The sequence below is a fragment of the Rana temporaria genome, chromosome 4, assembly GCF_905171775.1.
Source record: "Rana temporaria chromosome 4, aRanTem1.1, whole genome shotgun sequence".
Lineage (NCBI taxonomy): Eukaryota > Metazoa > Chordata > Amphibia > Anura > Ranidae > Rana > Rana temporaria.
In genome coordinates, this window is record NC_053492.1 from 167,613,008 (window position 1) to 167,628,319 (window position 15,312).

The 15,312-nt window shown below is 39.6% G+C and overlaps 1 protein-coding gene across 3 annotated transcripts in view; it reads right to left on the reverse strand.

Annotated features, from left to right (window-relative positions):
• Positions 1-15,312, reverse strand: part of MECOM (MDS1 and EVI1 complex locus) — a 687,285-nt gene that overhangs the window by 32,451 nt on the left and 639,522 nt on the right. For 2 of the 3 annotated variants that reach the window (XM_040349314.1, XM_040349316.1), the window contains 4 exons: positions 14,294-14,396; positions 13,344-13,560; positions 11,438-11,585; positions 9,900-10,056 (listed from right to left, as the gene is read on the reverse strand). In XM_040349314.1, coding sequence (XP_040205248.1) covers positions 9,900-10,056; positions 11,438-11,585; positions 13,344-13,560; positions 14,294-14,396 — 625 coding nt within the window. The remainder of the gene's footprint in view (positions 1-9,899; positions 10,057-11,437; positions 11,586-13,343; positions 13,561-14,293; positions 14,397-15,312) is intronic. The other variant, XM_040349315.1, reaches the window with a different exon arrangement.

Below are 15,312 nucleotides of genomic sequence, written 5' to 3' on the forward strand. Positions count from 1 at the left end.
ATGACACAGGACAGACCACTAGGGACAAGGGGGGTGTGTTTTTTTTACATACAGTACTGTAATCTATAAGATTACAGTATACTGTATGTAAAGTGTTTGTTTACGTTTTTGAATTTGGCGCCGTTCTCCGTCCCCGTGCGTCGTAACGTCGCAGGGAACGGAGATCGGCGTCACACGGAAGCACTATGTGAATCGAGCGAGGTCCCGCTCGCTCACACAGCGCGGTGGCATCGCTGGATCCAGGGACAAGGTAAGTAAAAAGTGCCTGTGGATCTAGCGAGGCAAGCCCGTGACTGACACGGGGTTACCGATAGTAGCAAGAAAATCTAACCCCGTGTCAGTCTCGGGAAGACCGCCAGGGAGGTTAATACAGGTCATGAATTGTGTACTTTATTTGCCAAAAACATCACTTATAGTAACCATGGAAATCTTTGAACTGACTCTTGGCTATATGATGCCCATCTTAAAATACCTTTCTCATTTTATATGTGTCTCTCTTTCAGCCAGAAAATAACTAATGACTAAAACTGATGTCAGCATGGCATAGTGGAAAGGATGAAAGGAAGCATAAGATTTTTAGCAATGAAAGATGAGGAAGTTGACAAGAAAGAAAGATGCAGAACAGAGATAATTAGCAGAGCTTTTCTGAAATTGACACTATACTACAGGGTCCATTTTAGGTGTCTTTGCTAGGAGGAGTTTGGGAGCTTAGATCTTACATGAATACTATAGACCAGACTCTGTGCAAGGAGCCAGGTCAACTGTTTTTTTATGTAAAGAAGTAACTTTGAAAGTTGCTAACAGATAATGTATTAAAAATAATCATAACTAGTATTAAGCCTCGTACACATGCACAGGTTTCCCAGGGGATTTTTTACCACCGGGAAACCTGAGGGGAAAACCGAGAACCTGCTCTGTAACGTTTTCCCCCTAGCTTTGGTCAGGAATCCCGGCCATGTGTATGCTCCATCGCAGTGTTTCCCATAGGAAAACTGCCGGGTTAAAAACCGCCAATAAATCCCGGCGAGAAAAAAGAGAGCTGGTTCTCTTTTTTTTCCCGGCAGTTATCCAAGAAAATTACTGGGAACAGTCATGTGGTAAGATATATAATGAATACCATCTACTGTATAAGGTAACAGGTTGTCAAACAGTGTAACTAGCAAACTGGATAGTATAAAGGTTGGTTCACCAAATTAACAGAGGATGTTCATTTATAAAGATGTGTTTGTTCATTTGAAAGAAGAATTATATTAAATAAGGTGATACCCAATCAAACCTAAGGAATATTAAAAAACAAGATTTTTTTTATAGCACGTGATCACAAAGAGAATGATAGTACATAGGATGATCCTGAGTTCACTTTGAATACCCAATAATTTGTCAGAGGAATAAATAAATACAATACACTTGTACAAATACACTTTTGATATATGATTGATTGGTTGAATTGAACACAGATTAATGTTATTTACAAAGGTGAACATTTGCTGTTCTTTTAGAAAATCAACCCCCATGCATCAAAAGCAAAAAAAGCATTCCATTATACTAGCAGGGAACATAGCTAAAATATGAGTACTACAGAGTGGCAGCAACGTCATATACATAGAGTCATAGCCAAAAATATTGGCACCACTGTTTCTCTCAGATAATGCACCACTTCACCCATAAAATTGTTGCAATTGCAAATGTTTAGGCATTCTCATGTTTATGTATTTTGTTTGTATTGGTAAGACACAAAAAAGTGGATAAACAAAAAGCCAAATCTAGGCAAAACTCCAAAATTGGACTGGACACAATTATTGGCACCTTTTCAAAATTGTAATACATAAGTTTGTGGTGCTCCTGTAACTTGTAATTAAACTCACCTGTATCAATTAACAGGTGCTGACAACATAGAAATCACACCGGCAACCAGTTAAAATGGTGAAAAATTGACTTCACCTTTCTGTTTTGTGTCTGTGTGTGCCACATGGAACATGGAGAAGGGAAAAGAGCAGCAAAGAATTGTCTGAAGATTTGAGAACAAAAATTATGGAAAAGCATGGACAATCTGAAGGTTACAAGTCCATCTCCAGAGATCTAGATCAAGAAGTTTACAGCCCATGGCACTGTAGCTAATCTCCCTGGACGTGGATGCAAGAGAAAAGTTGATCAAAGAGTTTGCCAAAACTTACCTGAGGAAGCCAGAATCCTTTTGGGAGAATGTGCTGTGGACAGATGAAACAAAATTACAGCTTTTTGGTAAAGCCCATCATTCTACTGTTTTCAGAAAAAGAAATGAGGCCTTTATAGAAAAGAATACAGTCCCTACAGTCAAACACAGTGGAGGTTCACTGAGGTTTTGGGTTGCTTTGCTGCTTCTGGCACTGAATATCTTGACTGTGTGCATGGCATATTGAAATCTGATGACTACCAAAGAATTCTGTCAGAGGTCATGGGTCTTACAGCAGGACAATGACCCAAAGCACACATCAAAAAGCACCCAGAAATGCTTTAAGACAAAGCGCTGGAGAGTACTGAACTGGCCAGTAATAAGTCTAGATCTAAATCCCATAGAACACCTGTGAAGAGATCTCAAAACAGCATTTGGGAAAAGGATCCCTTCCAATCTGAGAGACCTGGAGCAGCTGGTGAAAGAAGAGTGGTCCAAAATTCCAGTAGAGAGGTGTAAGAAACTCATTGAAGGTTACAGGAAGCAATGTATTTCAGTTTTATTTTCTCCAAGAGGTGTGCTACCAAATATTAAATTGAGGGTGCCAATAATTTTGTCCAGTACATTTTTTGAGTTTTGCGTGGAATATATCACATTTGGCTTTTTGTTTCTCCACTTTTTTGTGTCATACCAATACAAACAAAATAAATAAACATGAGAATGCCCAAACATTTGTAATTGCAACAATTTTCTGGGCAAAGTGGTCCATTATCTGACAGAAGTGCAGGGGTGCCAATATTTTTGGCTATGACTGTAGTTCAAATAACACCTGGCTAACACTAAAGTTGGCCATAGATAGAACAATATTGAGCCTGTTCAATCACTCTATAAGCAGGCTGGATGTACTGAAGTCAATATATAGATTGACTTCAGTACATCCAGTCTGTTGTGGGGTTTTTTCATTAGATGACTGCTGACAGCTATAGCGCCAGCATTGATCATTGTATTCTGACGACTGGGAAACTACCTGCTGTTATAAAGCTATTTTCTTTTCAACCTGTGATTGAAGGAAAGAAAATTGCATAATGTATGGCCTGCCTAAAGTCTTGTACACATTACTAATTTTTTTTCGTTCAACCAAGCGGGCTGAATAAAAAAAACTGAGATCTCGGGAGGAGCTGCTGTACTAACTATATGATGTTAATACAACAAACTCCCCTGCTGTGCTATTGTGTTCTGACAGGGGGGACGTCCCCCAGCCAGAAAAAACGGTCAGTGCTCCCAGCCAATGGATTGGCAGACCTTTTTTGGTCATGCCCCTTCAACAGAAGCCAGGCATATGCCCAGTTTCGGTTGGACTGGCTGCCGTACATGTGGGTCAAATGTCACCCAGTTATTGAACCAGCTGATGTCACCCGATATTTGGCTTTACACTTATAGTGCACTATAATATCACAAAGAGGCCTCTAAACTAATGGCATTACTTTCACAATACATTTTCATCTATAAAAAGAGATCTAAATTAACATTTTCTTGCTTTCCATAGTAAATACATTTTTAAATGATTTACTATTTCATATTACAAATTAAAATGGGGAAAAGTCAGTTTCCCTTACAATGTAATGAGCATATACTGTGCATACAGTTTTCACTCTTCTTGAAAATCTCACTAAAACACATTGTAATGTATTGCTTTGTTTACTCTTTCTTACTGTATTTCAAAATTTATATTTTTCATGAGCTATCTTGAGGTAGCCATATTTAAAGAAATATGTTTAAAAATGACCTAACAGCATAGTTTAATTGTGACTATTCACAGCAATCAACTACAGTGGAGGGTGTCATTTACAGGGAGGATTGCTTGTACCTGCAGAGGATGTATTACAGATCACAATGTTCTCATCATTCACACATCAAAGACACAGAACTATAAACAGTGAGCATTCCGAGCCATTTGTAAGAGTCCTTTTGCAGGGTTAGAGACAGGCTGCCCAAACTGACAATAGCTCTATTTTAAGCATGTGAAGGAAACCAAATTGAATGTATCTCATCCTGCATTGCTGGTTCCCATGAACTGTAATCACGTCCCTGACTTCCACTCACACCAGGGCTAACCTTCCAGCACTTGGAAAACCCTTGTCCTTGACAATCCAGAGCACTTGCTGTCATCTTTCAAATATTTACCCTGGCATCACCTCATATTATAAATAAAGCATCACAATAAGAATACAAAGAATTTCAGAAGCATCTGCACTTCCAAGTTACCTTTACTCAAAATCTGTCTGTAAATTCTTGAAATCATAATTAAATGAGCAATTGCCATGTGTGATTATCTCTGCTTTTAAAGTGTTACTAAACCCACAACAGTAAAATCAGTGTGTATATGCAGCAAAGCATGCTTGTTGTACTCACTGTGGAACACAAGGGTTAATCCTCTGCATTGTGTAAAAGGCTGTTTGATCCTGTATGCACAGATCCTCCCCTTCTTGCTCTCTCCAAAACATGTCCAGATAAGACAGAGTAAATGAAATCAGGCTGCACATGCTCAGTTTGGTGTGTATTGCTAGAGAGGTTTTTTTTCATTTTCTTGGGAGAATGCATGTGATCAGCACAGAACCAATCACCCCTGTCCAGACAGAGGGTCAGGTGTCCTGCATCCTGAAAGGACATCCCAGTGCAGTATGAAAACTCCTCCTGAAAAGAGGAGATGGGGTGAGCGCCAAGGGGAGCGATGCAGGCAGGTGCCAGACTGGGGTATGAGTACAATAGGGGTGGTGCATACACCACATCAGCAGTTATAGAGGAGAATATTGGTAAAAAATGGGCAGTCCAGGCTTAAATAAGTCCATGTGTTTGTTAGCCAGCTAGCAGAGAAGAAGTAGCTCTGTGGAGACAAGATTAGGAAACAGGCGCTGCCTGTTTTCTAATCTTGACAACTCCTCCTTCAAGCTTTAATCAGACACTGATAGAAGTCACAAGACTGCTATATACTGTAGATGAGAAACATAGGTGTGCACAGCCTATTGCATTAGGGTGTGCACCCCCAAGCTCAAACACACACACTATTGATCACACACAATGTTCACTCGGAAAGAAAAGGGGACAGTAAATTACATATTTTCTGACCCCTTCCCCACTTATCCTAAAACATCCCCACAGCAACAGTCGGCAGGAGAGGAGTGGAGGAAAGCCAGAAGCACTGCAGGAGGAGGGGAGGGAGCCAGGGCAGTGGTGGGAAATTGTGCTGCACAGGGTGATTAGGGTGTGCCTGGGCACACCTGGCACACCCTGTACGCATGCCTATGATGAAAATAGATATTTAGCAGTTTATATTTACTAAAATAATTGCATGTCCATGTTCTGTGTACTGTGGGAGACCAAATATTGAATGCAGGGTCCTGGGTTTAGTAACACTTTAAGAACTGGCTCACTGGCTGAATCAATAGAATTTGGGATCATCGTAGTTCACTGCAGAATAAAATAATGTTCCTGATGTTGTAATGCGCAAATTTAACCATAGGCATAAATGGGTTAAAAACATACTTTTCTTTTCACATGGAGAGTATTTTATATTTATACTCATATTCAGTCCTATTATAGGGGGGACATTGTGGAAAGGCATTTATTGGACCCACTTTCATTTTAAAATGATCACTTCTTAGAAGTCTATTTTGTTCATTGACTAATGAGACAATACAAGAAAAAGCCTTAATGGTTACTTGCTAATGACGGAACAGTAAAAATGCTATTATACTAATTAAGAAGATTAAATCCACAGAGAGTGAAGGGACAGGCAATGTATTATATCCTTCTGTGGTGATTGGCCTCACACATCGCACAAGAAGGGATTCTGCATTAATGTGGCCTTTGAGCAATTTTGGAAAACAGAACAAGTCTCTGTGAAATCACCCTGTACATATTATTTGGCTTTAAGTAAACCAGATGGGCTAATAGTTTCCATACAGTACACTTAACCAACAATAGACACTCTTCTTCTGTCCCGCCACCTCCAGTACTGATGTTCACATGGAAGAACGTACATGATCACATCCTTTAGCATCTTTCATCACTTTGCAACAACCACTACAACTTAGACAAATCCAATGCCCCCGTGAGCATTATCCTATCAACATCTAGCGTGCTCAATTTGTCATTTATGGGGAAGACTGGAATAAGATAGCAGTCAAAATTGCATATTTTCTGCTTATTAAACACATTAAGCAGTCTGCTGAATATTCCAGACCAATTATAGCATGTGGTTTCTATTTGGAGGACCTGAACAGTTTGCAAAGGCAGTGAGTAATTACCTTTGTTTCGGTGAGCCTTTGCTCATGTTTGAACAGAATAGTGTAATAAGAGACAGTTGCCATAAACAGACTGGTGTGCTGTACACTGTGTGTGGCCCTTGGATGGAAACAGATAGCACCTTAGCATGTAAAACACTTTCACTGCACAACTTTGAAACATTCCAAATTATGTAATCACAGGAAGAAAGGATGGAATTACTGGGATGTTTGGAACATCCCAGAACATGTAACGTGAACGATTTGAAGCACAAGAGTGCTTTATCAAGTATACAGCATGTGAGACTCATCCAGTATATCTCAAGGCTTCTTCTTGGACATGGAGTCATCCAAGGAACCTCTACAGGGGAATGATGATTATAACAACCATTCATGTTGCAGTCTTCAATCATTTTAGACATAGTGTTGAAAGACTTAAAGGAGAGCTATTAAGGTAGCTGTTAACCTTCAAACATACCCAGTGAAGTGACTAGCCTCAGGTGATACCTTCACAATTTGTACCTGTTTATCTGCGGCCATTTCCAGAATTTACACAGCTTTTCTGAACTTTCAGAGGCAGGGGGCAGAGATCTGATGTCACACACTGCACAACCCAATGAGTGCTGAGTGTAATCTGAGACCTGAGTGAAAGGAAGGGACATACCCCTTTACAAAATCTTACAGGGAAGCATTCACATCTGAGGCTGTCAATCACAGGCTGTGTGTTGAAGCTCCCCTCCCTTGCTCCCCCAATCTCTTGGAGGCAACAAGGCCTGTTAAAGTGACTCGTGTAGACAGCAGAGGAACCAGACTGCAGACCGAAATTACTCTCAGTGCTTTGGATTGAGATATATACACACTATAGAAAGATATGCTTTGTTAATTTTTCATGTCAGAGGTGGAAAAAGCAAGAGACACAATTTCATAAAATTGGCTCAAAGCTGGGTACCTTGCTGTCATAAACCCCCTAAGCCATGAACTTGATACCAGTTGCTAACACTGCTTCCTTTGCTACAGCAGAAATGTGTAAGTAACATTCAATCCTGTGCCTCCATTCTATGGTGGCAATGCTACGTGTCTCTACCAACAGCAATAAGCACACCAATGGATTAAACCAGATGTCTGTGCTGGTGTAACTTGCGCTAATAGCTGCTGTGGAACATCTTCCTTTTTTGTTGCTGCATTATCCTTCTGTAGTGTGGACAGGGTTAAACTGAATATTCACTAATGCAGAAGTGCAGCAGTCCTCTATAAGGAGACCACTTTGCAATGCTAATCTATGTAGTATCTCAAGTGCAGGAGGCAGCCATCTTAGTTGGATCTGGAGGACGGTAATTGGTCGATGCAACAGAGCAAGGAGAAATTGAACTGGACTGTTGGGAAAAGGGAGCTTTGTTGTGCCACCAGCCTGCAGAATGCAGAGAGGAAGCCAATCTTGGAACCATGTGCTGCTGCAGACCATTTTCATTGCTAAGAAGCTGTGAGAGGGCACCACAAGGTTGCAGTGAAAGGGGAACAGTGGTGTACGACTTGAGTTTGATGCAGCTATCTGATGCTGTGCTGCCCAGCAGAAGAGGGCTGATCAGAGACTGCTGCTACCTTCATACTGTGTGCAGTGCTACATGTGATGGGACCTGGATTCTGAGAGTCTGCATTGTGATCAGTGTTTTACTTGCTGCATGTGACTGTGACCAACAGCAGACCCCTGACCATCAAGAGAGGACCTTTGGCTACTACTGCTGGGTGCAAGCTTGCAAGAGAGGACCCTTTTGCTAATCTGCTTAGATATGCCTGGAGTTCAGAGAGTTCCTACCGTGGTGAGAGGACTCCAAATCCAGTGTCCCTTTAAAATTACAAAAACTTTACTGGGGCGCACTCCTACAATTTGTAAGGAAGTAGAAGAAGGACTGTCTCAGAAATACTGAAAGAGAAAGATCATCACCAACTTTTATTTCTGTCTGACTTGCTATACATTGAATTGTTAGATTGAGCTGAGTGAATCAGCACATCTGAACCCAAATTTGTAATGAATCAGGGCTATCTACATTGAGTGGATGGTCATAAATCATAGATTTGCTGCACTGAAGAAATTCTTTAGGTTTGTGGACTGATCGTCTCGCTACAGCTGCTCCTCTGGACTGTGGTACCTCCTTGTTAAGTATATACAATTCCAGTTGTTGGGGAATCCTACCCTACAATTCCATGCACACCGTACCCCTCAATAAAAGCTAGATCCATATATTAACCCACTCATAGACCTGACTTTTGTTGGTTAGAGTCTGGAGCCTGCTTTACACTCACTAAGAGAATTAGGTCCAATGGATCTCTTTACTAGTTCACCATATAACTGAACTAGCAGATTTCAAATATCTGTCCAGCAAAGTCAGGCCTCGTACACACGACCGAGGAACTCGACGGGCGAAACACATTGTTTTGCTCGTCGAGTTTCTTGTTAGGTTGTCGAGGAACTCAACGTGCCAATTTTTTCCATTCTCTCTTTTTGGCTCGACGAGTTCCTCGACAGTTTCCTCGTCGAAAAATGTACACACGACCGGTTTCCTCGGCAAAAAAAAAAAACAGCAAGTTTCTTGCTGGTTTTTGCCGGGAAACTCGTGTGCACGAGGCCCCAGAGTAAAACAGTTACATTAACAATTAATTAAAATAAAGAAATATTTCCTATTTTTACATTTCCCAATAGTAACAAGTCCTATGTTATTCTTGTGCGCTCCTCTAATATCTCAGTGTATATGTACAGGCTATAAAGGCCTGTACAGTACAGGAAACCGTTTTCGATAAGCTTCAGCAAATATCTCAATGGCTGAGGATGGCAATTAAAGATTTTTGCATAGCAAAATGACAGTTTTGAAAAAATAGTGAATGTCTGCAGAATTCTTTACCAACATGCTGGAAAATAATTGTTTGCAGAGGTAATTTTAGTTTGTTATCAATACATATCATTGTATGATGATTAAGTGTACAGAAACCAATAGACAGTCTAAAAGGAATATGCTAGTGCTGAAAACACAAATGATTTAAAACTATTACTAAATACCTTCAATAATTTGATACAAAATGATAGCATAATATGCTATTGTTAATTCACTTACAGGTCATTTGTTCAATGCCAATAAATCAAATCCTGAAAGCTCACAAATAATTGGCCTGGCTATGACTTGCATTCTTTGCATAGCTGGAAACTGGTTAAATTAAAAAAGGACTTCAAAATGAAGTTAATTTCTGTCAACTGTTTGAATGTGTTATTATATTCTTCACTGTATTGGCTGTTCTTTACAATCAGCACAATGACTGTCTCAGGTATACAATGAACAGGCTTCTTTTGAGTCCTGAGGGCTGTTCCTACAGGATGTTCCCATCCTTTGCTTCCTATTTGTTAATGTCTTGTAGCAAAAATAAAAACAACAGCAAAGTTTAAAGGAAAAAACAATAAAAAAAATGTTACTTACATACAAAGGGCTTTACACTACTGTGGATGTGCTTGTGTTGCTTAAGACCTGATGAAGTTGCAAAAGTTTTACCACACTCTGAACAGGCATGAGCCCGAGCGCCAACATGCTGGGACCGTATGTGCCTTTGGAGGTTGCTGGGATCCGTGAAAACCTGCTAGGAAATGAGTACACATTAGTCAGATCTTCTATAAAAAGAATAACGATATCTCATATTTACAATAGTAATTTATTTTAAAGCAGAACTATAGGCACAACAACTTTAATTTACTGTAGATATTGCCACAAAATATAAATATATTTTATATGCATCAAATGCCTTCCCAAAACCAGTTATCACCTTGCAAAAGTAGCAGTGACATCATTTACTGTGCTGCTATCTTATACAGAAAACAGCTGTGGGAGGGACCAGCAGGCCCCACCCATTAAAGGCTGCCTGTAGAAATCTACAGGAAGGGGAGGATACAAGACCAGTCACCATTCACAAGGAGAGAGGGCAGCAGTGACTGGTCTTTATTATAGGAAGCTCCTGCACGGAGGCAACATTTTATACTAGACTACTGCACAAATATAGAAGAAAATACCCAAAGCACAACCAGATTCAAATAAGAATATGCATGGCTCTTTTATTCAGACAATTTTTTGCTTATCTCAGTCTATCGTGAATGATACTGCCAGACTTATCTTCTTTACAGATGGGTTAATGGCCACCGCCACTCTTTGCCATGCACTTCCCTGGCTTCCATTTGTCCAACAAATAAAATAAAAAATGCTAACAACATACTGCAACCAGAATCTCTGGGACTCCACCCCCTCTTATCTCTTTAGAGAAACCTATCTCTCCTATACCTAAAAACTGAACTTTCTCCATCAGTTCATCAGTCACAGGTATTACCTTTTACAGTATGTCACGTGCCCCTTCCTTTTAGTTTGTAAGCTCTCACAAGCAAGGTTCTCCCACCCTTTGTTTTGTAAAGTACTAAAAACATTGTTGGCAATATAATAATAATAATGTTAATAATCCTGGAGTTCAGCTCTAAGAACTGCAGAATTCTGAATAACAAACCAATGCAGTTGGTGGTTATTAATGTTTCTTATAATACCAATATAATCACATGGAAATGTAATGAATGTGCACGCTGTAATATACAAGTAGGCCTATGGTTCAACATTTAGAAGTAGACACAAATTTTCAACACAATAACAATGCTTGATTTGAGACCCACAAATTTCCAGGCTCATACAAGCCAACATGTCATGTGTTATGAAAAAAGAGGCCACACAGCACACTCTGATGTACAACTTTATTAATCAGAATGCCTACTCACATCCTGCCTAACTCCTCCCTCTGATGCATTTAGCCCTATACAGAGCTTACTCGTATAGTCTTTCCATTATTGGGTGAAAATGGACATATCCATGTTCTATGGTCAGAGGGGGGGGGGGTTTAAATATAAAAATAATTTGGAAGTTATTCAGGCAATTAAACAGTCAGCTTGGCTCGTACAATGAAATGACCAAACACAAATTCACATTACCTTGGAGCAGTTCTCACATTCATAGTGCTTTCCAGTATCATGTGACATTTGATGGCGAATCAAGTTAGACTTCCAGTTAAAGGCTTTGGGGCACTGGTCACATTTATACTCCCTCTCCTCTGTGTGGGACAGTAAGTGCTTGTCCAGGCTAGGGACAAAAAACAAAGGCATGATATATGAAACTGAACAACTTTATTGCTAAGACTGTATGAACACGTGATTGCGGTTTGTTTTGTGAGTAAGTTATGATGAAGTAAAATGATCAGGCATTCTTTAATAAATAGGTACCTGGTCTGTATCCTATGTCCTCGGGATGTAGTTTGGAGACCACTGTTATACATTGTGGCTATATTTTGAATAAACCTGTTCATGAGACAGCCATTCAAACATATTATCTAAGCAGGCTTTGCTGCTGATTTCCTTGTCCCACTAATAAGGTCTGCCTTACTGAAAGAGCAGACACTCTGTAGTTTCTAAAAGTGTGCATTGCCTGAGACTAGTCTGCATGCTCATTGATGATGTGTGGTGTGCTGGAAAATATCGTCATTGATCTAGTCTTCAGGCTGTGGTTGATACAGCACCCCAAATTCTAGAGCTTTTTCCAGGAATGTGTGCGATGGGAATATGGAGTATTACTTCTTGGAAAATTATCACTTAAAGCAAAACTAAATTTCCAAAAGTTCTCACCTCCACCTTCCACGGTTACATTTTCTGCAATAAAGAGCTGCCGCTTGTAGTTTTTTACAATTTAGGTTTGGTTCCGCTTTAAGACCCCTTTCACATGGGGCAGACTCCATTCTCATCATCAGGGCATTATTGTCCTTCCCACTGATCATAGCAGAGCGGGACGGATGGCACATCTGATTCTGCTCTGCATAAACTGCTCTGCTTTGTGGGTGACAGGGTTTGCCAACTTTCAGCAAATTTACGATCAGTTTGTAAAATCCATACTTTTTGTATCTGTGAGTGAATGTCCATTAGCACAGACTGCATGTCCATAATGGACATTCATGGACAGATGCAAAAATTAAGGATTTTTAAAACTGTTTGTAAATTTACTAAAAGTTGCCAACCCTAATGGGTTGCCAGGTGAAAATGAATGTTTTTCATCAAATGCCTGACAAAGAGATCCTGCCCGGCTCTGAAACATTGCACTTGTTCTTTTGTGATGTGATAAATAAAAGCATTGGACTGCATTTGAAGATCCATGGTCTGCTGAAGAGTATGTGCATTAATCTATATTCAATATAATATATTCAATGTCCAGCTGCAGCACCCGCTATAGATGAGCCTAGTGATCCAGGAATGTGTGCGACAGGAATATAAAAAGCAGGAGAAAATTAACTTTGCTGTCTTTTTCCACCCAGCTACTGTTGATCCACTCCGCCAAAATGGTTAAGATTGCAGCCTTCCAGACCCAATTGGCCCCAGAGATAGGCGGATATAAACAGACACAAGTCCATTTAGACCCGCCTATCCATAAAGGGGAATGAACCTTCCAATCAGGTCCACCTGAATATCTGATAGGCAGACATGATTAGAATGCCAGTGTGAAAGTTGCCTAACTCTTGTACTGGGGACAACTCTAAAATGTAGATTTTCCCCTTACTCCATATTTCTCAACGACAATGTTCAGCGGGGGGGATGGAATCTTCCAATGTTGACACATAGAACAAATAAAATCTTGACAAAGGGTCATACCTTTCCTCACCTCCTTTTAATGAAAAAAAAAAAAATATATATATATATATATATATATATATATATATATATATATATATATATATATATGTATATATATATATTTATATTTATTATATTATTATATTATCATTTATTCTCTCTCAGGGTATTCCAGCTTAAAGAAAAGACGATTTAATAATAAGTATATAAAATGATATCTGACCTTTGCATATCTGGAAAGACTTGATCACATTCTTTACACTCATGGGAGTGCTGGATCTCAATGAGGTCATTGTCATCATCTAGATTCTGCTGAAAATTATCCTCCACCAGAGAAAATGCAGAGTGAGACGTATTACAGGGAAACTTCTGGTGGTCGTTCAGCTCAGCAATGGACTCAAACAGCTGATCACACTCTTCACAACGATACTGATACTCCTCTGTATGACAAAGTAAATCATCACTGCAAAGTCACAGAAATCTTACAGAGTAGATTTAGAGCCCAAAGCAGCCCAAAAAAGGTTCAAAATAAACTTTTCTCATAACAGAACACACAATACATTAATAAAATGACAAATCAAAGAAGTGGAATGGATGAAATTCCTGTTCTTCAAATACAATCCATACACATCCACTTCTTAATGGTCCTGTATTCTATGTTTTCATTAAATTGTTTCTGCGTTTTGTAACAATGCACACTACGCATCCCATAGACCATGTTACCTACATACAATGGGGCCATGGAGAGCAAAGGTAGCCACCCCTTAACAGGAAGCCAAATCACAGCAGCAAAAGAAAAAAAGGAATTTGGAGATTTCTATGAGGCTGAGAGCACCAGAAGGTACCATTTTGAGCTAAGAATACATACTTAATTAGAAGTTTTCTTTTTAGACCAGTGTCACTTTAAGCATCTAGGGTCTTATTTGATAAGATAAGTGTAGAGAACTATAGTGTGCCGTAACCCACAGAAACCAATTATAGTTCATGTTTGGTGTATTATGTTATTAGACTGATAAGGATAATCAGTGATTAGTTGCTGTGGGTAACTGTTTACCACTGCTCTTTGTACTAAGCCACTAAATTCAATCTTTTGTGTCTGACTTAATGGATGACTTTCTTCCTCTGGGTCACACCATGTGGGCACTAAACAATGGAGGATGGAGTGGCGCTTACCATGAATGTCAGGAGCCATTGTTGCATGAGTATAATCTTCGCTCTTCATAAACAATAAGAGCTCCTCGCCTGGCTCAATGTCAGCTACAACTCTGTAGAATAACTGTAAAAACAGATTGTTTAATCAGTGCCAGCGCAGACAAATTATCACCTATACCAATCTATATGCATCAAGAGGTTTTAGATGATGAATCAATTCTGGTGCAATTCTGAATCAGTCTGGCTGTTTATAACATACCTATGGTGAAAAATCAATCAATCTTAAAATGTGAACATTGAAGTCAAACTGCAGTCAGCATATAAAATATCATCAATACAGTTATGTACTATTTACATAATCATTAAATGTATTTTTAAAATTAAACTTGTGCAAAATGCAACTAAGTATTTAAAACAGTCTTGAGGCTATTATAATTCTTACAGTAGAACTAAAAGGGCCCATTTAAACTTTTGATTGGGGATGATAAAAACATGTGGTTAAACAAGGTTTTTCTGCCCCCCTCCTCAAACCCAACTGCCCCCCCCCCATCCCATTCCTTAAGATGCAAAGGTAGCAGACGGGGTGTACACATGCTGTGATGCTTTAAGGCCGCAGCAAAATTCCCCCCCCCCCTGTCAATTTCAGCAACTAGTACTGTTCCTTTCAGTGAATAGACAATGTGTCTTCATATGCCTCTGAAAAGTGATCCGATCATAGCTAATTTTCCTGCATGGCAGTGACAGTCACTGGTGTAATTGTAACTAAACTAAGTAGGATGTTTAAGTTTGGGGGGGGTGAAAGTACAAGGGATAAATTAGGTTCAGCTGCAGTGAAAATGTGCTGCCAAATACATATTCTGGCAGAAGGAGAGAGCAGAGTGATCAAAGTTCATCAGTCTGCTGCTTCTTCATTGTCCAATCACAAGCTGGGGGCAAGGAGGTGACCTAGCAGTATTAGGCCCCTTTCACACATGGACCGTTCATTTTTTCAGTTTAGTCACATCAAAACGGATGAAGTATTTATCAATTTTTCAAATCAG